A 25473-nucleotide genomic window follows, 5' to 3' on the forward strand; every position below is an offset into this window, starting at 1 on the left:
GCATACGGTGAGGTCAATGCATGTGAATGATCCAGTTCCTGGGTGCAAGTAGGTCGGTGATGCATCATTAAGTATGCATAAATCATGTTGGAGGAAGATATCCTCCAGCATACGACCTCTTGTGTCGGTATTGTTGGATCCCCACATGGTATTATGGGCATTGAAATCCCCAAGGATTAAATAAGGCCGGGGGAGTTGTTTCAATAGGTCCTCCATGTCTGTTCGGTTTAATGGAGCGCCTGGTGGTAGATACAGGCTGCAGCAAGTGATAACCTTGTGAAGGGTTATCCTAGCTGCTACGGCCTGTAGTGTGGTCTGTAGTTCTACCCTCTCATTGGGGATGCTATCCTTCACAAGGATACAGACTCCACCTGATGCTCTCTCTGCATCCTCAACATTCTTGGTGTAAGCACGGTAGCTTCGGAAGCTGATGCAATCTTTCAGAAATGTTTCCTGTAAGCAGACAGCTACAGGAGTCTCAGAGTCCATCAGTAGCTGCATTTCCTCGTAATTGGCCTTGAGGCCTCTACAATTCCACTGTACAATTCTGGAATCCATGGCTTATTCTAGATGACCTACTTGGAGCTATTTGGCCTTGGGAGGCCCCCGGAGGGGTTTCCCTTTATTCCAGTGACCTTGGTATTTTTATTCTTGGGTTTGGATGGAGAGGAGGACAACCCCCTTTTGGGGGAAGTCTTTCTCTCTGGAGAGGGTAGATCCCTCTGGTTAGAGCGGAGGTTATTTCCTCCTCTCTCACCTCGGGCATCCTCTCCGCTTTGATTTCTCCCCTTAGGGAGTTGGTCAACCTCTAACTCGGTAGAGGTTGGGGTGTCTGGCTGGGTTCTCTGAGGAGGACCTGTGTCAGACATGATGTCTCCGGGTTCTCCCGGAGTATTGGTTTTGACATGCTGCTCAGTCTCCATGCTCTCATCAGCGAGCACAGAGAACCTGTTCTTTAGCATGACAACAGGGCTTTCTTGTTTCTTCAGAGGTGTGTTCTTTGGCGGTGTTTTCTTCTGAGTTGGAGGAGGAGGAGGGGGTGGTGGGGTCAATGTGTCCGTCTGTGTGGCTATGGATCTTCCTTTCTTAGCAACAGCCTGGGCGTAGGTCTTTGTCAAGCCGAATTGGCCCTTGGGTAGGGCCAGTACAGCCGATTTCGCCTGGCTAAAGGTACATCCGTTTCTTGCCTTGTACTCCTGCACGGCAACCTCCTGTTTCCACACAGGGCAGTCCTTGGAGTAGGCTGAGTGGCCAGCTTGACAGTTTGGGCATTTGAACTGGGCTGTGCAGCCCTTGTCCTCATGACCCTCTCCAGCACATCTGGCACACACAGTGTTCCTCTTGCAGACTGCCGCGCCGTGTCCGTAACCCTGGCACTTGAAGCACCTCATGGGGTTAGGTATTTAGGGCCTCACTGGAACTCGTAGGTATCCTGCCTTCACATACTCTGGCGGTGTCCTAGTTCCGAATGTGAGGATAAAATTGGCGGTTTTGACCTCCTCACCCTCCCTGCGCCTGGTAATGCGCCGGGCATGGGTGACTCCTTCAATGCCCTCCACTATTTCCTTCTCGGAACATTCCAGTAGGTCCCTAGAGCTGATTACACCTCTGCTGGTGTTCAGACTCTTGTGTGGCATGACTTCCACTTGGAGATCACAGTGTCTTCTGCATCTTAAAAGCCCATCAGAGTGTGTCTTGCTGTCTACTTCTACAAGGAGTTCCATTGATTTGTGTAGCTTAGACACACTCTTGGGCTCTCCCACTACTGACTTGAGTCCCTTATAGATAGTAAAAGGGCTCAACTTTGTCAGGCTTTTACCCTCCTCTGTGCACCTAACCACCAGAAATGATGGCCAGGTGGCACAGCTTTTTGGGACCTCCTCTTTTTTATCGTCAATTCGACGTTTCTTGCCCAGACATAGGTCTGGGGCAAGTAGTTTTGTGTGTGTTTTTTTGTCCATATATATTTTGGTTAATTCGGCACCTGTGCTCCCCACCCGCCATCGAGTCCAACAAGGGACGGGCCATTCGGATGTCCAGAATGAGCCCGCCAGGGCTACACAGGTGCTATACTCAGTCAGCTGCTACATCGGACATGTGTCCGATACAGCAGCTCCCTGATTGACCCTCCAGCCACCGCCCTCCAGCATAGGTCGACGACCTATGCTGGTAGCTCGGCATGACCAGCCGGTTGACCCAGAGCGGGCCATCTGGGTCTCAGGTCTAGGGGAACTTGGAGCCAAAGTATTGTGTTGTTGTGGTTTATCCTCAGATAGCCACCACTCAAACACCAGGATCTCTTTATCCCCCCTTACCCGTCGCAGTCCACGGCAAACGGACTGGTCTAGGACGTAGTGAGAATTTAAAGTTAAGGAGACAGTGTGATGATCAATGAAGGCAGACTTAGGAAAAGAGGAGGCAGACACAATGATAGAAAAGAAGTAGGGCACTTTTGAGCTCCAAAAGTGCTAAGGAAAGAGGAGCGCAGTTTAACGTCATGTCTCGGGACGGGTTTATTGATACAAACACCCTTTTTGTGTGTGTGTCAAATAAACTATTTGTAGATCCTTTAAAAGCGAGACAGTGCCGATAATAATTCGTTCTATAAAGGATTGCTAAGGCTGCTTTTTAAAATCATGCATATCAGGTTTTTCTCAATTTTATTTTAAACAAAAGTTATCATCTCAGTAAACACTCCTTCTCCAAAATATTGGGGGGGGTTCATTTGTAGCTTATATACTATCCCTTTATGTAGCGTTTTCACTTAGGAATCCTTGTGCACGTTTTGACTATATAAACGATCCCTGTGTCAAAATATTTGAGAACCACTGTCATAGGATCTACTGTACTGCATAAAGCAAAGCTTCCAACATACTTTGCTCCCTCTCCTTGCCTGTGATTTACGAGGTTCTAAAACGTTAACTTTTCGGTATCACCAATCATTCTGATGTAACAAACATGGTACTTACCTGAGCTGAAGTCCAGTTCGTGGTCAAGTTGAACATTTTCAGACACTGTCCATCGGAGTAATCTGCATCTCTCCACGGGAAACATCGGTCAACGTACACATTCAGTTGAGCTGGACGAAGAACATTTTAGTCAGACATCAATGTCAATAATTATTGTATAAAATCTCCGTCTAGAGGTGCTGCATCAACCCTTTCCACTAGAGGTGGTGCACCAACACTTTCCGCTAGAGGTGGTGCACCAACACTTTCCGTCCAGAGGTGCTGCAAGAACCCTTTCCACTAGAGGTGGTGCAAGAACCCTTTCCACTAGAGGTGCTGCAAGAAACCTTTCCACTACCACTAGAGGTGCTGCAAGAACCCTTTCCACTAGAGGTGGTGCAAGAACCCTTTCCACTAGAGGTGGTGCAAGAACCCTTTCCACTAGAGGTGGTGCATCAACCCTTTCCACTAGAGGTGGTGCAAGAACCCTTTCCACTAGAGGTGCTGCAAGAAACCTTTCCACTACCACTAGAGGTGCTGCAAGAACCCTTTCCACTAGAGGTGGTGCAAGAACCCTTTCCACTAGAGGTGGTGCAAGAACCCTTTCCACTAGAGGTGGTGCATCAACCCTTTCCACTAGAGGTGGTGCAAGAACCCTTTCCACTAGAGGTGCTGCAAGAACCCTTTCCACTAGAGGTGGTGCAAGAACCCTTTCCACTAGAGGTGGTGCAAGAACCCTTTCCACTAGAGGTGCTGCATCAACCCTTTCAACTAGAGGTGGTGCATCAACCCTTTCCACTAGAGGTGGTGCAAGAACCCTTTCCACTAGAGGTGCTGCATCAACCCTTTCCACTAGAGGTGGTGCAATAACCCTTTCCACTAGAGGTGGTGCAAGAACCCTTTCCACTACAGGTGGTGCATCAACCCTGTCGCAGTTATCTATGTAACTGTATAGTAGAATTATTTCTCTAATTGATAGTGCGGCGTTGATCACTATATTGATGACGTCATTACATTATTAATATTTTCTGTGTAGACTAGAGGACTGAGCTTTTGTTGCTTGTCACAACTTCTAGTGACGTAAATTTAGTGTGTGTGTGATTTGCGTCATTTATCGTCTAGTACAGTCTCTCCATTGTTTTGTACAACCAAGATAGACGTGTGTTGAGAGCTCTGGAATTTCTCCTTGGTTTTTGTTATTGGATAGCCTTAGCATTTGCCTTGGACATTTTCTTGTTGGATTATCTTGACCCCTGTTTAGGGTGAGTTTTATTTTTCATTGTATAGTTTTTCTATTTGAATTCGTTCGTATTTGTAAGTCTATAATTAGACTAGATATAGATGATTAGAAGAATCCTTTCTTTTATCTTCTATAGGGTTTTAGCGTCAAGACTAAGTTTTAGTCATAGTCTCAGTTGAAGACTCTATTGCAAGTATTAGTGTCAAGTCTATATGTTAGACTCTGTGTCAAGTCTCAGTGTCAAGACTTGTTTATTCAGTCTCAGTTCTATATTGAGAGTACAACCTTAGGTCTACAGTCTACAGGACTGAGGTCTTTCTCTCAGTTGGTCGTCTGGTGTGCACGTGGATTTGTACATGAGTCTGAGGTTCAAGATTCCAGACTGCGGGTTGCAGTGGTCAGACCTGATGGTGTAGTGTCAACTATGAACTTCTACTTTTTGGAATTGTCGTCAGTGGACAGTACCTGATCTAGAGGCTAGATCTACATATATTTCCAGTTGTTGTTTTTGAGATTGAAGGACTAGGTGATCCATTGAACTACTTATTATAGTTAAGGTAATATACTATGTGTTTCATAATTATATGAATGTTCTGTATCTAAGGAGACTAACTGGATCATTGTAGATTACATATTATTACATATTGATATTTCATAATATTATTATCAGTCATCATGAATCAGTCATTTGTAAATATATCACAAGAATAAATTTTATTGTTATTTACATCATACACTTAGTTTATTAGTTTATCTACAACTATATGTGTATGATGTGCTTGTCAGGCTGAACTTGAGCCAAAATATTATAAGTTCAGAAAATAATAACAATAATACAAATTGAAATAATATTTAATATTAATAAATATTTGCATTGGAAATATATATAATAATTTGATAAATACAAGAATACAAGAACCTGACAAACCCTTTCCACTAGAGGTGGTGCAAGAACCCTTTCCACTAGAGGTGGTGCATCAACCCTTTTCACTAGAGGTGGTGCAAGAACCCTTTCCACTAGAGGTGATGCAAGAACCCTTTCCACTAGAGGTGGTGCAAGAACCCTTTCCACTAGAGGTGGTGCATCCACCCTTTCCACTAGAGGTGGTGCAAGAACCCTTTCCACTAGAGGTGGTGCATCAACCCTTTTCACTAGAGGTGGTGCAAGAACCCTTTCTACTAGAGGAGGTGCAAGAACCCTTTCCACTAGAGGTGATGCATCAACCCTTTCCACTAGAGGTGGTGCACCAACACTTTCCACTAGAGGTGGTGCAAGAACACTTTCCACTAGAGGTGCTGCATCAACCCTTTCCACTAGAGGTGCTCCATCAACCCTTTCCACTAGAGGTGATGCATCAACCCTTTCACTAGAGGTGGTGCACCAACACTTTTCGTCCAGAGGTGGTGCACCAATACTTTTCGTCCAGAGGTGGTGCACTAACACTATGATATGGTAAAAGTATGAGTTGAATAAAAAACAAGGTTACAAAGACAGTTTGTGTGGAAGTTATCCACCCAGGCAGGTAAAAAGGCAGGTTTCAATATTATCATAATGAAATTCTGTCAAAGACAAATGACAGAAAATAATGGAGAAAAAAAGGTTTACAGATCTTGTGTGATGCCCCAGCGGTCCAAAGGATAGGTGAAAGTGAATGTGAAGTTAGATGTGAACCTGGCCTAACTGATGTCTTATAATGAATATCTAATTGATCTAATTGTTTTGTAAAGAGCCAATCTCTTATCCTCAAGAATACAACATTTCCGTGAAAAAAAAAAATCAAAAAAAAATTATTTTTTTTTCCTTTGGTTAGGTGTTTCGTAGTTATAGTAAGTGACGGTAGTTCACGTGATAATATGAAAAACTACTTATTAATTGTTATTTTAAATTATGTCTGACTAATATGCATACTAAATAATTTTTTTCTCTTTAAAAAAAAATATTTTTTGTGTGTAAATATATGTACTTAGTATAACAGCACTTACATAACTTAACAATACAAATATAAAAAAAATATTTTGACAAAAAATCTAAAACCGTGGAAAATATGGAAAGGAATTGTCTTCCCTAATAAAGAGCCTCAAGTGTTTGTTACTATTAATAGTGAATAGTTGTAAAAGTGGTGTATTTTTATGAAAAGAATTTCTTGCATAACTGATTTAAAAAATTAGATTTTTCGCTTTCAGAAAAGAAAAAAAAGTAGCATTTGCATCAGAACTTTGAATGGTCTAAAATATTGTTTTGTCGGATTTTCACTATCTTTTTTTAGTTTACGAGATCTAAACGGGACGGGCGGACAGACGGACAGAAAGGCCACACAAAACTAATAGCGTCTTTTCCCCTTTCGGGGGCCTCTAAAAAGAAGAGAGAAGAAAGCAGGCGTGAACAACAGTAAAACAAGAGCATCAAAAGGAAACACAAAAAGAATATGCTGAAATAGATAGGAATGTCAAGCGTAGCATCAGAACTACATTGAAGCACTGGCAAAAGAAGAAGAAGCAGCCCTTCAGAACAGCACCAAAGACCTGTACTCAGTTATCAAAAAGTTATCTGGAAAATGTGCCATGTCAGAGAGAGGCCAGTAAAGGAAAAGAGTTGTGACGTGATAACAGATGAAGAGATTGAACATTTCCAGGAGCTACTTAACAGACCTACTCCTGCAAACCCACCAGAGATACAGTCAGCTACAAGAGACCTACCTATCAAGTGATGTGCACCCACCAAGGAAGAGATTCGCAGCGCAATCAAGAAATTTGATAAATGCCTTATTTGCAGGACCTGACAGCATCGCAGTTGAAGCGCTAAAGACAGAAATTGATACCAGTGTGAAGCTACTCTACCCTCTCTTCTACAAGAGATGGGAAAAAGAAGAAGTGTCACCAGAATGGATGGATGACTACCTCATCAAACTCTCCAAGAAAGGCCATATTAGTTCCTGCTCCAACTATCGAGGGATAACACTACTGTCCATTCCAGGAAAAGTGTTTAACCGCATTATGCTAAACCGCATGAAAGATGCTGTAGATCCACATCTCCGTGACCAACAAGCCGGCTTTCGAAAGGAGAGATCAAATACAGATCAGATAGCAACACTACGCATAATTTTGGAACAGCTCATGGAATAGAACTCCCCTCTCTAAGTCAGTTTTATAGTCTATGAGAAGGCATTTGACAGCATGGACAGACAGACCTTCTCGATACTTCTGAGACATTATGGAAAAAATTACAAATATCATCAAGAAGTCATATGAGGGGATGACTTGCAGGATAGTGCATTACAGACAACTGACAGAGGCATTTGAATTTCAAACAGGAGTGAGAAAAGGCTGTTTTCTCTCTCTCTCTCTCTCTCTCTCTCTCTTCTTGTTTCTGCTAGCCAAAGATTTGGTCATTAAGACAGCAGCAGACCAGAAGCGGAAAGGTATACAGTTAGATGAACTTGACTTTGCAGATAACTTGGCTCTTCTTTCTCACACACAGCAGCAGATGCAGGAATAGATAAGCGTCGTTGCAGACAATTCAGCTAGAATTGGTCTTATCATGAACAGAGGGAAAAACAATGTGTTCAAGACTGTATCTAACATAACAAGGCAAACCCTAACCTGGAACCCCCAAGGAAAGAGGAAGAGGGGACGGGGCAGGAAGACGCAATTTGAAAGCAGATGGGCAAGACGTGGGAACTGTTGGGGAGACTCGCCCAGAACCGAGATGCCTGGAGGAAGCTATTTGGTGGCATATGCCCCAGAAGGGACCTCAGGCAGAGATAAGATAAAGTTACAAATAAAAAGCATATATTTTCATGAGTGATCACCTTTTCTTTTCTGTAATTTATCACAACATAACGTGTTTTAGAGCTTTTATGATCAATCAGCATCTTAATCAGTCAACCAAACAAGGCATCTAACTACATACCTTTGGTCCTTTGGACAAATCAATCAGAAAATGAATTCACCTACCTACCCATGTACCAAACAATTAATCAACAGAGCCTTCTACCTATGTATTAAAAAATCAATCAACCATCTATATGTATCTATTTACCTGTGTATATATATATATATATATATATATATATATATATATATATATATATATATATAAACTACAATATCTAGATATTCAATCTAGCTGACAATGTTTACCTGTCTAATTAATACTGTTCACCTTTCTACTTAAATGGCAATGCTTACCTGTGTAATCGTTAAGTTTACATGTCAATCTAAATGTTAATGTTTGCCTGTTTATCTAAATGACAATGTTTACCTGTCTAAATGACAATGTTTACCTGTCTAAATGACAATGTTTACCTGTCTAAATGACAATGTTTACCTGTCTAAATGACAATGTTTACCTGTCTAAATGACAATGTTTACCTGTCTAAATGACAATGTTTACCTGTCTAAATGACAATGTTTACCTGTCTAAATGACAATGTTTACCTGACTAAATGACAATGTTTACCTGTCTAAATGACAATGTTTACCTGTCTGACACATGAAGCTCATAGCGGTTTCACAGAACCAATCATCCAGGTTAAAATTGTGCGACCTCCACAATGCAACACAGTCCTGATTACCATAATTGTCGGGCTGGGCCTGGTCCCAGTATGAAGTCAGAGAAGCATTCCTTTCATCTGAGGTCCAGACAAATGATCCTTCAAAGATAAGGTCGTTGGCTCCAATCCATGCTGGTAACAAAAATTTGAGTTTCTCTTTATGTTTCAATTATTTATATCTTTACATATTCAGTCACAAAAAAAACCCACCATTATCATGAACTAGGCCCTGCAATTAGTACTTTCTGTTAAATCTTACAGTCCCACTGGTCACTTCCATAAAGAGGTCAAATTGTAGTCATTGCACTCCAATCAATGCAACAATTAAATAATGTAACAAGGAAATCTAAAAATATTTGGTATTTAAAAAAAAAACGAAGGCTGTATTGATTAAAACTGCATCAATTATTTTGAATCCATCATGTAACTAATTATTAAAAGGTCTAGACTGACAATTATGAATTTGTACGATTGGAAATAGTTTTATGAATTGTTTTTGTTTAGCGCAACTTATATGCATATAGCAGGCCCAGTGCGCTATGGTCCAAACACTTTAGTTGATCAGTTGAGGGAAAGGGGGGGGTGTATCTCTGAGAAAGTTTTGTGCAAAGTTTCAACTTGATAATAGAATGGGAAATGGAAGAAATAACCTGCACAAGATTCCACACAGACAGACAGACAGACAGACGAAGTGGGTTAATATAAGCTGGATAAATCAGTACGGAAATATAGACAAATACTAAACGCTTCAAGTAGCTGGGTTTTTGTTTTCTTACTGTTCGAGTTTTTTTCTGAACCATGACAGACACAGTCCATACAGCAGACGAGCGTTTGAAGCCCGTACTCAACCCTTACCCCAAACACCAAATGGCATATCTCTGCATCAGTCAAGCGGGCAGGGGCAGAGGTCAGAGACCCTTTTTAGGGAATACCTCTTAAGGGGGAACTTACTCCAGTTACGCTAGGACACTACAAGAAGGTCAGCGGGCACTGTCTCCCAGAAAGGAACAGAAATGACTTATGAAAGCAATTTTTTTTCTAGAGAATTCGTAGAGATCAGTCACCATTTATCGAACTATTCTTTTTTTTTAAATTTAACTCTAGAGAAATTAAACTTACTGTACTCAATGTAAACTAAAGATTTCGCTAAAGCCTTGACCGCCCTCATTTCTAATTCATTGACTGGTTCCACTAACGTGCCGTTGTAGAAAGTTTGCCGACAAAAGTTCTGTAAATAGACAAATTGACTTAAAGTACAGAAAGTTTACAAGTGATAGAAGTTGGAACTAGTTTTACACATTCACACGTACTGAACTCAAATTATGTATAGCAGTTTCTTTCATCGACTAGACTTTCTCAAATGAGCGTACATAGCAAATATTTCAAATACAATAATCGCTAATTTTTTAAAGCAATAAATATGCTGAAATTCTTTTGAAATTGCAAAAGATTAACAAAGGAGTAATATACAACGAGAAAAAAAAGACTTTTAAAGAAAAATCTGATATTAAGTGTCATTGTTTCAATCAGCTTGGATCTGTCATGTGATAGTATGTACAATCGCCCTAAACATACTAAATAAGTGCAATTAAAATTATTTTTACCAATTGTTCTTGTTTTAGGTTTTAGCTTTCTTAATGCTCTATGGTCTTATCACTTGTCTGGACCAGTTTTAAATGCATAAAAAATGTTCACTCAGGGCTCAGGGTCATCAAGGGGACTAATTCAACGTAAACCACCATATTTGTCAAGTACGATTTCTTTCCCTTTTTCAAGAGACCTAACAAAATGATCGTAATTAATTATTATTATAATTAATTTGGGTGTGGGGGGAAATAAAGTGTAAACACTTTTTACCATACAGACAGAGTTGATATAAGCTTTGTAAAAACACAATACTTGTTAAGGCATTAAGATTTCCTTTTTGCTATAGTTATTCTCAAAACACACAACAAATGAAAAGTACATTTATCTTCAAATTAAATTTCGTAAACTAAGTTTTTTAAGAAGGCTTTCAAGGGCGAATTTGATGTACTGAATAAAGCATCTTCCATCCCCAGATTCACCAGCCACCTTTTTATTATCTTAAACTGTCTATCAGTATGTGGGAGAGGTACTAATTGAAACTGTTAATAGCAGTAAAACAAATCCAAACCTGTGCGTTAGACCAAGTCAAGAAGATATTGGTGAATACTTTGACACATTTACCGTCTATAAATATTGTATCGCTGCTCTCCTGCAAGCAGCTTCCGGAATCATGTCTGCGGAATGAAACAAAAAATGAAAAGGATGATTTTGAAAACCTAAAGCCACATTTACATGATTGAGGGTACTCAGGTTACCGATTTTCTTGCCGCGTTAAGGCGTCATGAGTCAATACTGCGCTAAGGCGTCATGAGTCAATACTGCGCTAAGGCGTCATGAGTCAATACTGCGCTAAGGCGTCATGAGTCAAAACTGACCTGGAATCCTTATCTGGCAAACAAATGGTTGAACTAGTGCACAACTCCTCGCGTTGAGAGTTGAGTTGATTAGCTCCACACAGGTCTGCTGACCATCTTGATTGCTTGGCTGACTGGCGCCCCAAGGTGGACTCAAAACTGTTGCATTGTCTGACCACCAAACATATTGACCAATTCTTGTCATTTCATAGGCTCCGACCCAGACTGCAATTGTTAAAAATCAGAGGATCTAGGAATAATTACAGTTTAAATTCGACACCTAATAACTAAAAGGAAGGGAATTGTTGGATCATCACAAAAAGCAAACGCTTTAAGTTTCCCATATGGAAGTTGTAGCAATCAATGGTGCATTAATTCACAAACTAACCAGAAACATCAATGCTTTAGTGCGTATGAAACTACAACCTGTTGCAAATCACCAATATGTTATACACTAACATGTAACTATATTCTAGTAAGTAGTATAAACATCTTTTAAATTTTAGAGTTTATGGTTTAAGACAAAATAAATATCAAACAAAAAAATGTCATAGTGATGATGGGATTTAGATCATTGTTATTATTATTATTATTAATTATTATGTTAGAAATGAACGAGTAGTCATTCTCTGGCGCTGCCAGGGTCGAGTTTCGCTAAAGAGAAACCAAATTCATCGTAGTCCCTTTAACAGTTTCCACTGAGGAATTTTCTGGTGATGTGGCAGGTCTGCAGCAGTACCGCCCTCTGACAGGCAACGAAGATGTTCCTAGGAATGTTAAGGGCCTTGAAGGTGTTTGGGAGGTCAGTTGTTATTATCCCCTCGGTTGATATAACAATGGGGTATATTGTTATTTTGGACAATTTCCATAGACGCTTTATCTCCAAGCCTAGGTTCCCATATTTTCTTTGTTTTTCTATCTCAGTTTTTCTTAAATTATGAGACAGTGGTACGGCAATATCGATAATGGTAGCGGATTTTTCTTTTTTATCGATGAACAGCAGATCCGGGCGATTGAAATCTACCGTTTTGTCGGTCAGAATAGGCCTATCCCAGTACAGCAGTATTATTATTATTATTATCAGAATGTCAAATCGATAAAATAAATTTTTAAAAATTCAAAAGAATATATATGAATATTAAGAATGTAGTAATACTAATAATTGACACCAGCCTTTTTACCTGCCTGAGCCTATCACTTCGAGGGCCTATTTTGAGTTTGTGTATCTACACAAACCGTCTTTTTATCTTTGTTTTTTTTATGGAAAATGGTGGAACGCCAATAAAGTGCCATTAATCTCACTACACCTTTCCGTGGAAGGCCACTGAAGGTTATGCTCCCCTGTTATTCTGTTTTCCCTAATGGATGGTGCGCCACTCCGAGGAACGGAAAAGATAACCTCGCTTGAACTCACCTGAATTTTTATAAACTATTTGCATCAGATTATCAACGGCCTGAAGTTCCTGGTCTGAAGTCAATTCGGCCAGAACACTATCATACAAATGAGACTGACAAAAGCTCTGAAACAAAATGGAGACGATTCATCTCAAAGTTCTTCCATTAGTTTATTTGTCTTCAGATTCAAACTTAAATAATAATGTGTGACAAAAGTAAACTATAGCGAGAGACTTTCAAATAACTGGCGGGTTAGCCATCTCTGAATGTAAAATAACCTTTAACCTTTTCTTTTCTAATAAACTATACCTTCTAAGTGGTAACAAAGTAAAGATGTGATCAATAACCTAGTTTTGGTTAAATCAACAACACACACAAAATATGGTAAATTATTGAATAAGAAATGCTCAATACAAACATACCAACCTTTAAATGCAAAGCTTTTAAAATGATATAAAATAGTTCTACTAGAAGGACACGTGAAAGAAAGAAATACGAAGTTAGCCTAAACAAAAACAAATACATATTGGCAATAGGAAATATCGACTATAGGTGTCCACCAAACTAAACGGTAGAAATACGAAATCCGGAATTACCAAAAAAAAAAAAGTTCTCCCCCCCCCCCAAAAAAAAAAAAATCAAATCATATTACAAAGAAGATATCGGTAAATTCAACAGAGAAATCTAAACAACTAGACTGATTGGTTTATTAGAGAGGAAAATTATAATAATAATTGTAATAATTTAAAACTAGTCGCGTATAGCCCGCGGCTTTGGATTATACTGATTTAGATTTAGATCTATGTCAAACAATTTCACATTTTTTGTATTTTGTAGAGTAGATTGTAAAAATGGAATTAGCCGATATTTTCATATCTAATAATGTAAGACTGTGAATACGGATTTAACCGATTTGTTGACAAGTTTCGTTCTTTACTCAAGATACATTTAGGTCATTTTTATGTGTAGGGCCCCCGCCCACAGTTTTGAAAGGGACATTAAACATGCACTACAACTACACTAAGGAACATTTCTACCTAGTTTTATCAAGTTCGGTCAAACGATTTTGATTTCTATGCTTGACATTTACATAAAACCTCCAATTTAAAAAAAAAATGAGATCAAAACTATAATTGCCAAAGTCTATGATCCCATCCAGGGGTTTTTGAGAAGTTCACCACTACCTCAAGAAAATAAAAACTAAAGCAAAACTACAATTACACAATTCTATGATCGTAGAAAGGGGGGGGGGTGATATTCAACTCCTCACCAATAAAAGTTACTGGGCTCCATTAATATAATAAATCTAAAGCAAATAATATTGTCATTGCTTCGAAGACGAGGTTTGAGATTCAACCTCCCCATGAATAAAAAGAAAGAAAAACTATATAAAATCAGAAAACATGCGATTGTAAGAATCTCAGTTTTCTCTTGTTCAATGATCGTTTTACCTGCGCTTCTTGCCAGTTTAAACTCAAGTTGAAGAACTTCATACATTTGTTGTTGATGAATATGGTATCCTTCTCTAAGATGGAGCAAATCGCTGGCAAACTGTCTCCTTTCACAGAAAAATACAAAAACGAGTTAGGGCTACAATGGAATGTGAACTATTTTGCCTTGGATTTGGGGAGAAAAATGGGGAAGGGGGGGGAGAAGAGGTGTTTCAGTTAGATCCTTATCAGGTCTTCAGCCTACTTCAGCCTGCGACTTTTTCGGCGGCTTACAAAGTCATTGTGGGGATTGCACTGCACATAGTGAGCTGAAGTAGAAATGAATATGTTTTGTTTAGAACTGAAGCCTGAAACTTTGTGTCGAAAGCTCAAGGTTGAAGCATTAGTCAATGGACCATAAAAACGTAGGGACCTCTGCCTATTCATTTTCAAAAGCACTCTTCTTACAAGTAGCCACAGGGGAAAAAATAATTAATGTTTCTGTGTCCCAAGGCTGAAGTAGGACTCATTTGTGTTGCCCTTAGGGAAAAGTCAGGTACTTAATCAAGCAAATTTCAGGTACTTACTTTAAATTATCACCCTAACAGAATAAATCCCACTCATCCACCCTTTTGTAGACACTGCGACCATACTTATAAAACGGCGTATCATATCCTATTTGAATTCTTCATTTTACTCCACCTTAGACAGACCCTACTACCACTGGAGCTCAACATAACAAACACTCTGTATGGCAACACGTTATTTTTTCCTGTACAAACTGCAAAAGAGCTTACATCTCAGCAGCAAGAAGCTGGCTAGAAGAAATAGTCTGCCAAGCTTTGGGGTTTGTCTCACACACAGGGCTATACATACCAGGTAATACTGTAAACAAAAGATTCCAAAGCAGCGCTGTCCAAACCATCATAGAAATGTAAGACAATACTGGCTGGTATCTTTTCACCACAGACTTTTACATGTCATCAAAATCCTCATGATTAACAGAGTTTTTATACACGTCAACTAAAAATATTCATTTATTACTAAACGTTTCTTCCTTCCATTACAATTATGTACATATCAAAAAGACATTCATTGTCATATTTCTTAGTAGCGCTGCAGAAGCCATCACTCAGAGGATCTCACGTTACTAAAAGCATTACATATTGCTACGAGATATCTGGAAATGTTTAATCTACTTGGGATGAAAACAAATACCAAAAAAAAAAAGTTCTACAATCACCAGACATGAAATTTGTCTGACATTTACCTCTACACACACACGCACACACCCCAGCCAGCCATCTTGTTTCATCGCTCGTCCTAATTTATTATTCGAGCATACAGTTTTAGCGCGAGTTGAAAGTCACTTTCTGTGTCTGGTTGTTTTGTTACGCCTGGAAGCTTATTGATCTTGAAGATGTGGAGCTTAGACTCGTGTAACATCATGCATCAGTAAATAATACAAGAGACATTTCTAAAGCAGCTTTTATATTTCAGCTTGAGTGATGATTTTATGTCCCCATGTTTTTTCTTCTTTACAGTTCCTCTTTTCAGCTTGCAAACTTTTCATCGGGTTGAAAAAAGGGTGGGTGGATGGACACGGTTCTCGAAAACGTCTCTAACGATTTTCCAAGAAATTTGACAGTATCTTTGGGAGAAGAATTAATAGTTTAAAAAAAAATACATTTTTAAGCCTAATTATCTTTTTATTTGGTTAAAAAAAAGAAACCTGCCAGACCTCCAGGAGACATGGGATGTTGGCGTTATGAGAATGTAAGTCAATCACCAAGAGGTCTGGGGCTTTATCTGCTTTGAAATGGGCAAAATATGTAGTTCGTAGCTGAGACTGCGTCTTTTATAGAACCTCTAAGTATTTAAACATTGTATACAAATGTTCAGTTTAAATTTGACTAGAAATGTGAAAACTCCAGGCTTTCGTTGTAAGGGTGCTGTCACATTTGGCGTAACCATGTATCCATCACTTTCCAGGTTAGCGGCTGTTCCTAGTGGGATATCAGGGAGAGAGGCCGGCTCATTCTTTTACATTGTCCTGCTCCCTACACTGTACCTTGAAGGATGACTTTTGACAAGTCTTACAATATAACCAAACTAGCTCAGCTTTTGTTTCTTCAATATGTTGAGTTCTTCCTTTTTGCCAGCCAGAGTGTTGACTTGTAAAAGTACAAGCTCATTTCTCCTGTTTTTCTGATATTCTGATAGCCGACATTTTCCTGTAGCTTTTACTGTCAAAGTCTTGAATTCTTCTTTCAGTGTCAGTGTTCAGTGTCCAACGTTCACCGCCTTATATCTGTAGTGGACGTCTGGCAAAATATTCAGCTTTAATTTTACTGGGAAGATGATGTTACTCTTCCAGATTTTCAACAGTTAGCTCATTGTAGCTGAGGCCAGGCTTAAACTATGATGTGAAAATAGGACACCCTAATATCTGAGTGGTCGAGATGACCAGATCCTTATGGACTTTTGCTAACGATCTTTCTTACTGTAACCAGTTTCTTTTATACTATCTAACCACTTTCTTTTATACTATTTAACCACTTTCTTTAATCCTATCTAACCAGTTTCTATTATACTATCTAAGCAGTTTCTATTATACTATCTAACCAGTTTCTATTATACTGTCTAACCAGTTTCTATTATACTATCTAACCAGTTTCTATTATACTTTCTAACCAGTTTCTATTATGCTTTCTAACCAGTTTCTATTATACTATCTAACCAGTTTCTATTATATTATCTAACCAGTTTCTGTTATACTTTCTAACCAGTTTCTCTTATACTTTCTAACCAGCTTCTATTATACTTTCTAACCAGTTTCTATTATACTTTCTAACCAGTTTCTTTTATACTTTCCAACCAGTTTTTATTATACTTTCTAACCAGTTTCTCTTATACTTTCTAACCAGTTTCTATTATACTATCTAACCAGTTTCTGTTATACTATCTAACCAGTTTCTATTATGCTATCTAACCAGTTTCTATTATACTATCTAACCATTTTCTATTATACTTTCTAACCAGTTTCTATTATGCTTTCTAACCAGTTTCTATTATACTATCTAACCAGTTTCTATTATACTTTCTAACCAGTTTCTATTATACTTTCTAACCAGTTTCTATTATACTTTCTAACCAGCTTCTATTATACTTTCTAACCAGTTTCTATTATACTATCTAACCAGTTTCTATTATACTTTCTAACCAGTTTCTATTATACTTTTTAACCAGTTTCTATTATGCTTTCTAACCATTTCTATTATACTATCTAACCAGTTTCTATTATACTTTCTAACCAGTTTCTATTATACTATCTAACCAGTTTCTATTATATTATCTAACCAGTTTCTGTTATATTTTCTAACCAGTTTCTGTTATACTTTCTAACCAGTTTCTGTTTTACTTTCTAACAAGTTTCTATTATACTTTCTAACCAGTTTCTGTTATACTTTCTAACTAGTTTCTGTTATACTTTCTAACCAGTTTCTATTATACTTACTAACCAGTTTCTTTTATATTATCTAACCAGTTTCTATTATACTTACTAACCAGTTTCTATTATACTATCTAACCAGTTTCTTTTATATTTTCTAACCAGTTTCTATTATACTATCTAACCAGTTTCTATTATACTATCTAACCAGTTTCTATTATACTATCTAACCAGTTTCTGTTATACTATCTAACCAGTTTCTGTTATACTTTCTAACCAGTTTCTATTATACTATCTAACCAGTTTCTATTATACTATCTAACCAGTTTCTGTTATACTTTCTAACCAGTTTCTATTATACTATCTAACCAGTTTCTTTTATATTTTCTAACCAGTTTCTATTATACTATCTAACCAGTTTCTATTATACTATCTAACCAGTTTCTATTATACTATCTAACCAGTTTCTGTTATACTATCTAACCAGTTTCTATTATACTATCTAACCAGTTTCTTTTATATTTTCTAACCAGTTTCTATTATACTATCTAACCAGTTTCTATTATACTATCTAACCAGTTTCTATTATACTATCTAACCAGTTTCTGTTATACTAACCAGTTTCTATTATACTATCTAACCAGTTTCTATTATACTATCTAACCAGTTTCTATTATACTATCTAACCAGTTTCTGTTATACTTTCTAACCAGTTTCTATTATACTATCTAACCAGTTTCTTTTATATTTTCTAACCAGTTTCTCTTATACTTTCTAACCAGCTTCTATTATACTTTCTAACCAGTTTCTATTATACTTTCTAACCAGTTTCTTTTATACTTTCCAACCAGTTTTTATTATACTTTCTAACCAGTTTCTCTTATACTTTCTAACCAGTTTCTATTATACTATCTAACCAGTTTCTGTTATACTATCTAACCAGTTTCTATTATGCTATCTAACCAGTTTCTATTATACTATCTAACCATTTTCTATTATACTTTCTAACCAGTTTCTATTATGCTTTCTAACCAGTTTCTATTATACTATCTAACCAGTTTCTATTATACTTTCTAACCAGTTTCTATTATACTTTCTAACCAGTTTCTATTATACTTTCTAACCAGCTTCTATTATACTTTCTAACCAGTTTCTATTATACTATCTAACCAGTTTCTATTATACTTTCTAACCAGTTTCTATTATACTTTTTAACCAGTTTCTATTATGCTTTCTAACCATTTCTATTATATTATCTAACCAGTTTCTATTATACTTTCTAACCAGTTTCTATTATACTATCTAACCAGTTTCTATTATATTATCTAACCAGTTTCTGTTATATTTTCTAACCAGTTTCTGTTATACTTTCTAACCAGTTTCTGTTTTACTTTCTAACCAGTTTCTATTATACTATCTAACCAGTTTCTTTTATATTTTCTAACCAGTTTCTATTATACTATCTAACCAGTTTCTATTATACTATCTAACCAGTTTCTTTTATATTTTCTAACCAGTTTCTATTATACTATCTAACCAGTTTCTATTATACTATCTAACCAGTTTCTATTATACTATCTAACCAGTTTCTTTTATATTTTCTAACCAGTTTCTATTATACTATCTAACCAGTTTCTATTATACTATCTAACCAGTTTCTTTTATATTTTCTAACCAGTTTCTATTATACTATCTAACCAGTTTCTATTATACTATCTAACCAGTTTCTATTATACTATCTAACCAGTTTCTGTTATACTATCTAACCAGTTTCTGTTATACTTTCTAACCAGTTTCTATTATACTATCTAACCAGTTTCTATTATACTATCTAACCAGTTTCTGTTATACTTTCTAACCAATTTCTATTATACTATCTAACCAGTTTCTTTTATATTTTCTAACCAGTTTCTATTATACTATCTAACCAGTTTCTATTATACTATCTAACCAGTTTCTATTATACTATCTAACCAGTTTCTGTTATACTATCTAACCAGTTTCTATTATACTATCTAACCAGTTTCTTTTATATTTTCTAAACAGTTTCTATTATACTATCTAACCAGTTTCTATTATACTATCTAACCAGTTTCTATTATACTATCTAACCAGTTTCTGTTATACTAACCAGTTTCTATTATACTATCTAACCAGTTTCTATTATAATATCTAACCAGTTTCTATTATACTATCTAACCAGTTTCTGTTATACTTTCTAACCAGTTTCTATTATACTATCTAACCAGTTTCTTTTATATTTTCTAACCAGTTTCTCTTATACTTTCTAACCAGCTTCTATTATACTTTCTAACCAGTTTCTATTATACTTTCTAACCAGTTTCTTTTATACTTTCCAACCAGTTTTTATTATACTTTCTAACCAAATTCTATTATACTTTCTAACCAGTTTCTATTATACTATCTAACCAGTTTCTGTTATACTATCTAACCAGTTTCTATTATGTTATCTAACCAGTTTCTATTATACTATCTAACCATTTTCTATTATACTTTCTAACCAGTTTCTATTATGCTTTCTAACCAGTTTCTATTATACTATCTAACCAGTTTCTATTATACTTTCTAACCAGTTTCTATTATACTTTCTAACCAGTTTCTATTATACTTTCTAACCAGCTTCTATTATACTTTCTAACCAGTTTCTATTATACTATCTAACCAGTTTCTATTATACTTTTTAACCAGTTTCTATTATGCTTTCTAACCATTTCTATTATACTATCTAACCAGTTTCTATTATACTTTCTAACCAGTTTCTATTATACTATCTAACCAGTTTCTATTATATTATCTAACCAGTTTCTGTTATATTTTCTAACCAGTTTCTGTTATACTTTCTAACCAGTTTCTGTTTTACTTTCTAACCAGTTTCTATTATACTTTCTAACCAGTTTCTGTTATACTTTCTAACTAGTTTCTGTTATACTTTCTAACCAGTTTCTATTATACTTACTAACCAGTTTCTTTTATATTATCTAACCAGTTTCTATTATACTTACTAACCAGTTTCTATTATACTATCTAACCAGTTTCTTTTATATTTTCTAACCAGTTTCTATTATACTATCTAACCAGTTTCTGTTATACTATCTAACCAGTTTCTATTATACTATCTAACCAGTTTCTTTTATATTTTCTAACCAGTTTCTATTATACTATCTAACCAGTTTCTATTATACTATCTAACCAGTTTCTTTTATATTTTCTAACCAGTTTCTATTATACTATCTAACCAGTTTCTATTATACTATCTAACCAGTTTCTATTATACTATCTAACCAGTTTCTTTTATATTTTCTAACCAGTTTCTATTATACTATCTAACCAGTTTCTATTATACTATCTAACCAGTTTCTTTTTTATTTTCTAACCAGTTTCTATTATACTATCTAACCAGTTTCTATTATACTATCTAACCAGTTTCTATTATACTATCTAACCAGTTTCTGTTATACTATCTAACCAGTTTCTGTTATACTATCTAACCAGTTTCTATTATACTATCTAACCAGTTTCTGTTATACTAACCAGTTTCTATTATACTATCTAACCAGTTTCTATTATACTATCTAACCAGTTTCTATTATACTATCTAACCAGTTTCTGTTATACTTTCTAACCAGTTTCTATTATACTATCTAACCAGTTTCTTTTATATTTTCTAACCAGTTTCTCTTATACTTTCTAACCAGCTTCTATTATACTTTCTAACCAGTTTCTATTATACTTTCTAACCAGTTTCTTTTATACTTTCCAACCAGTTTTTATTATACTTTCTAACCAGTTTCTCTTATACTTTCTAACCAGTTTCTATTATACTATCTAACCAGTTTCTGTTATACTATCTAACCAGTTTCTATTATGCTATCTAACCAGTTTCTATTATACTATCTAACCATTTTCTATTATACTTTCTAACCAGTTTCTATTATGCTTTCTAACCAGTTTCTATTATACTATCTAACCAGTTTCTATTATACTTTCTAACCAGTTTCTATTATACTTTCTAACCAGTTTCTATTATACTTTCTAACCAGCTTCTATTATACTTTCTAACCAGTTTCTATTATACTATCTAACCAGTTTCTATTATACTTTCTAACCAGTTTCTATTATACTTTTTAACCAGTTTCTATTATGCTTTCTAACCATTTCTATTATACTATCAAACCAGTTTCTATTATACTTTCTAACCAGTTTCTATTATACTATCTAACCAGTTTCTATTATATTATCTTACCAGTTTCTGTTATATTTTCTAACCAGTTTCTGTTATACTTTCTAACCAGTTTCTGTTTTACTTTCTAACCAGTTTCTATTATACTTTCTAACCAGTTTCTGTTATACTTTCTAACTAGTTTCTGTTATACTTTCTAACCAGTTTCTATTATACTTACTAACCAGTTTCTTTTATATTATCTAACCAGTTTCTATTATACTTACTAACCAGTTTCTATTATACTATCTAACCAGTTTCTTTTATATTTTCTAACCAGTTTCTCTTATACTTTCTAACCAGTTTCTATTATACTTTGTAACCAGTTTCTTTTATACTTTCCAACCAGTTTTTATTATACTTTCTAACCAGTTTCTCTTATACTTTCTAACCAGTTTCTATTATACTATCTAACCAGTTTCTGTTATACTATCTAACCAGTTTCTATTATGCTATCTAACCAGTTTCTATTATACTATCTAACCATTTTCTATTATACTTTCTAACCAGTTTCTATTATAATATCTAACCAGTTTCTATTATACTATCTAACCAGTTTCTGTTATACTTTCTAACCAGTTTCTATTATACTATCTAACCAGTTTCTTTTATATTTTCTAACTAGTTTCTCTTATACTTTCTAACCAGCTTCTATTATACTTTCTAACCAGTTTCTATTATACTTTCTAACCAGTTTCTTTTATACTTTCCAACCAGTTTTTATTATACTTTCTAACCAGTTTCTATTATACTTTCTAACCAGTTTCTATTATACTATCTAACCAGTTTCTGTTATACTATCTAACCAGTTTCTATTATGCTATCTAACCAGTTTCTATTATACTATCTAACCATTTTCTATTATACTTTCTAACCAGTTTCTATTATGCTTTCTAACCAGTTTCTATTATACTATCTAACCAGTTTCTATTATACTTTCTAACCAGTTTCTATTATACTTTCTAACCAGTTTCTATTATACTTTCTAACCAGCTTCTATTATACTTTCTAACCAGTTTCTATTATACTATCTAACCAGTTTCTATTATACTTTCTAACCAGTTTCTATTATACTTTTTAACCAGTTTCTATTATGCTTTCTAACCATTTCTATTATACTATCTAACCAGTTTCTATTATACTTTCTAACCAGTTTCTATTATACTATCTAACCAGTTTCTATTATATTATCTAACCAGTTTCTGTTATATTTTCTAACCAGTTTCTGTTATACTTTCTAACCAGTTTCTGTTTTACTTTCTAACCAGTTTCTATTATACTTTCTAACCAGTTTCTGTTATACTTTCTAACTAGTTTCTGTTATACTTTCTAACCAGTTTCTATTATACTTACTAACCAGTTTCTTTTATATTATCTAACCAGTTTCTATTATACTTACTAACCAGTTTCTATTATACTATCTAACCAGTTTCTTTTATATTTTCTAACCAGTTTCTATTATACTATCTAACCAGTTTCTGTTATACTATCTAACCAGTTTCTATTATACTATCTAACCAGTTTCTTTTATATTTTCTAACAAGTTTCTATTATACTATCTAACCAGTTTCTATTATACTATCTAACCAGTTTCTTTTATATTTTCTAACCAGTTTCTATTATACTATCTAACCAGTTTCTATTATACTATCTAACCAGTTTCTATTATACTATCTAACCAGTTTCTTTTATATTTTCTAACCAGTTTCTATTATACTATCTAACCAGTTTCTATTATACTATCTAACCAGTTTCTATTATACTATCTAACCAGTTTCTGTTATACTATCTAACCAGTTTCTATTATACTATCTAACCAGTTTCTTTTATATTTTCTAACCAGTTTCTATTATACTATCTAACCAGTTTCTATTATACTATCTAACCAGTTTCTATTATACTATCTAACCAGTTTCTGTTATACTAACCAGTTTCTATTATACTATCTAACCAGTTTCTATTATACTATCTAACCAGTTTCTATTATACTATCTAACCAGTTTCTGTTATACTTTCTAACCAGTTTCTATTATACTATCTAACCAGTTTCTTTTATATTTTCTAACCAGTTTCTCTTATACTTTCTAACCAGCTTCTATTATACTTTCTAACCAGTTTCTATTATACTTTCTAACCAGTTTCTTTTATACTTTCCAACCAGTTTTTATTATACTTTCTAACCAGTTTCTCTTATACTTTCTAACCAGTTTCTATTATACTATCTAACCAGTTTCTGTTATACTATCTAACCAGTTTCTATTATGCTATCTAACCAGTTTCTATTATACTATCTAACCATTTTCTATTATACTTTCTAACCAGTTTCTATTATGCTTTCTAACCAGTTTCTATTATACTATCTAACCAGTTTCTATTATACTTTCTAACCAGTTTCTATTATACTTTCTAACCAGTTTCTATTATACTTTCTAACCAGCTTCTATTATACTTTCTAACCAGTTTCTATTATACTATCTAACCAGTTTCTATTATACTTTCTAACCAGTTTCTATTATACTTTTTAACCAGTTTCTATTATGCTTTCTAACCATTTCTATTATATTATCTAACCAGTTTCTATTATACTTTCTAACCAGTTTCTATTATACTATCTAACCAGTTTCTATTATATTATCTAACCAGTTTTTGTTATATTTTCTAACCAGTTTCTGTTATACTTTCTAACCAGTTTCTGTTTTACTTTCTAACCAGTTTCTATTATACTATCTAACCAGTTTCTTTTATATTTTCTAACCAGTTTCTATTATACTATCTAACCAGTTTCTATTATACTATCTAACCAGTTTCTTTTATATTTTCTAACCAGTTTCTATTATACTATCTAACCAGTTTCTATTATACTATCTAACCAGTTTCTATTATACTATCTAACCAGTTTCTTTTATATTTTCTAACCAGTTTCTATTATACTATCTAACCAGTTTCTATTATACTATCTAACCAGTTTCTTTTATATTTTCTAACCAGTTTCTATTATACTATCTAACCAGTTTCTATTATACTATCTAACCAGTTTCTATTATACTATCTAACCAGTTTCTGTTATACTATCTAACCAGTTTCTGTTATACTTTCTAACCAGTTTCTATTATACTATCTAACCAGTTTCTATTATACTATCTAACCAGTTTCTGTTATACTTTCTAACCAATTTCTATTATACTATCTAACCAGTTTCTTTTATATTTTCTAACCAGTTTCTATTATACTATCTAACCAGTTTCTATTATACTATCTAACCAGTTTCTATTATACTATCTAACCAGTTTCTGTTATACTATCTAACCAGTTTCTATTATACTATCTAACCAGTTTCTTTTATATTTTCTAAACAGTTTCTATTATACTATCTAACCAGTTTCTATTATACTATCTAACCAGTTTCTATTATACTATCTAACCAGTTTCTGTTATACTAACCAGTTTCTATTATACTATCTAACCAGTTTCTATTATAATATCTAACCAGTTTCTGTTTTACTTTCTAACCAGTTTCTATTATACTTTCTAACCAGTTTCTGTTATACTTTCTAACTAGTTTCTGTTATACTTTCTAACCAGTTTCTATTATACTTACTAACCAGTTTCTTTTATATTATCTAACCAGTTTCTATTATACTTACTAACCAGTTTCTATTATACTATCTAACCAGTTTCTTTTATATTTTCTAACCAGTTTTTACTATACTATCTAACCAGTTTCTGTTATACTATCTAACCAGTTTCTATTATACTATCTAACCAGTTTCTTTTA

General features: G+C 34.8%; 1 protein-coding gene across 1 annotated transcript; it reads right to left on the bottom strand.

Moving 5' to 3' along the window:
• Positions 1 to 7993: 7993 nt before the first annotated feature.
• LOC106055194 (lectin BRA-3-like) lies at positions 7994 to 12837 on the bottom strand. Its single transcript, XM_056009644.1, has 7 exons — positions 12823 to 12837; positions 12597 to 12702; positions 11204 to 11216; positions 10897 to 11002; positions 9861 to 9969; positions 8670 to 8873; positions 7994 to 8007 (listed from the first exon to the last, which is right to left on the bottom strand). Exons 1-7 carry the CDS (start codon positions 12835 to 12837, stop codon positions 7994 to 7996), a joined length of 567 nt encoding a protein of 188 aa, XP_055865619.1.
• Between the last annotated feature and the right edge of the window lie 12636 nt (positions 12838 to 25473).

The sequence above is a fragment of the Biomphalaria glabrata genome, chromosome 14 (genome assembly GCF_947242115.1).
Source record: "Biomphalaria glabrata chromosome 14, xgBioGlab47.1, whole genome shotgun sequence".
In the NCBI taxonomy this organism is placed as follows: domain Eukaryota; kingdom Metazoa; phylum Mollusca; class Gastropoda; family Planorbidae; genus Biomphalaria; species Biomphalaria glabrata.

Bases quoted from the DNA above. Each gene is read 5' to 3' on its own strand.
- LOC106055194 (XM_056009644.1), bottom strand. The intron at 9,970-10,896 runs GTTTGGATTTGT...GTCTATTTACAG, and splicing joins TGACTTGGTCTAACGCACAG to AACTTTTGTCGGCAAACTTT. The intron at 8,874-9,860 runs GTAAGTTTAATT...TTTTGTTACCAG, and splicing joins TTTAGTTTACATTGAGTACA to CATGGATTGGAGCCAACGAC.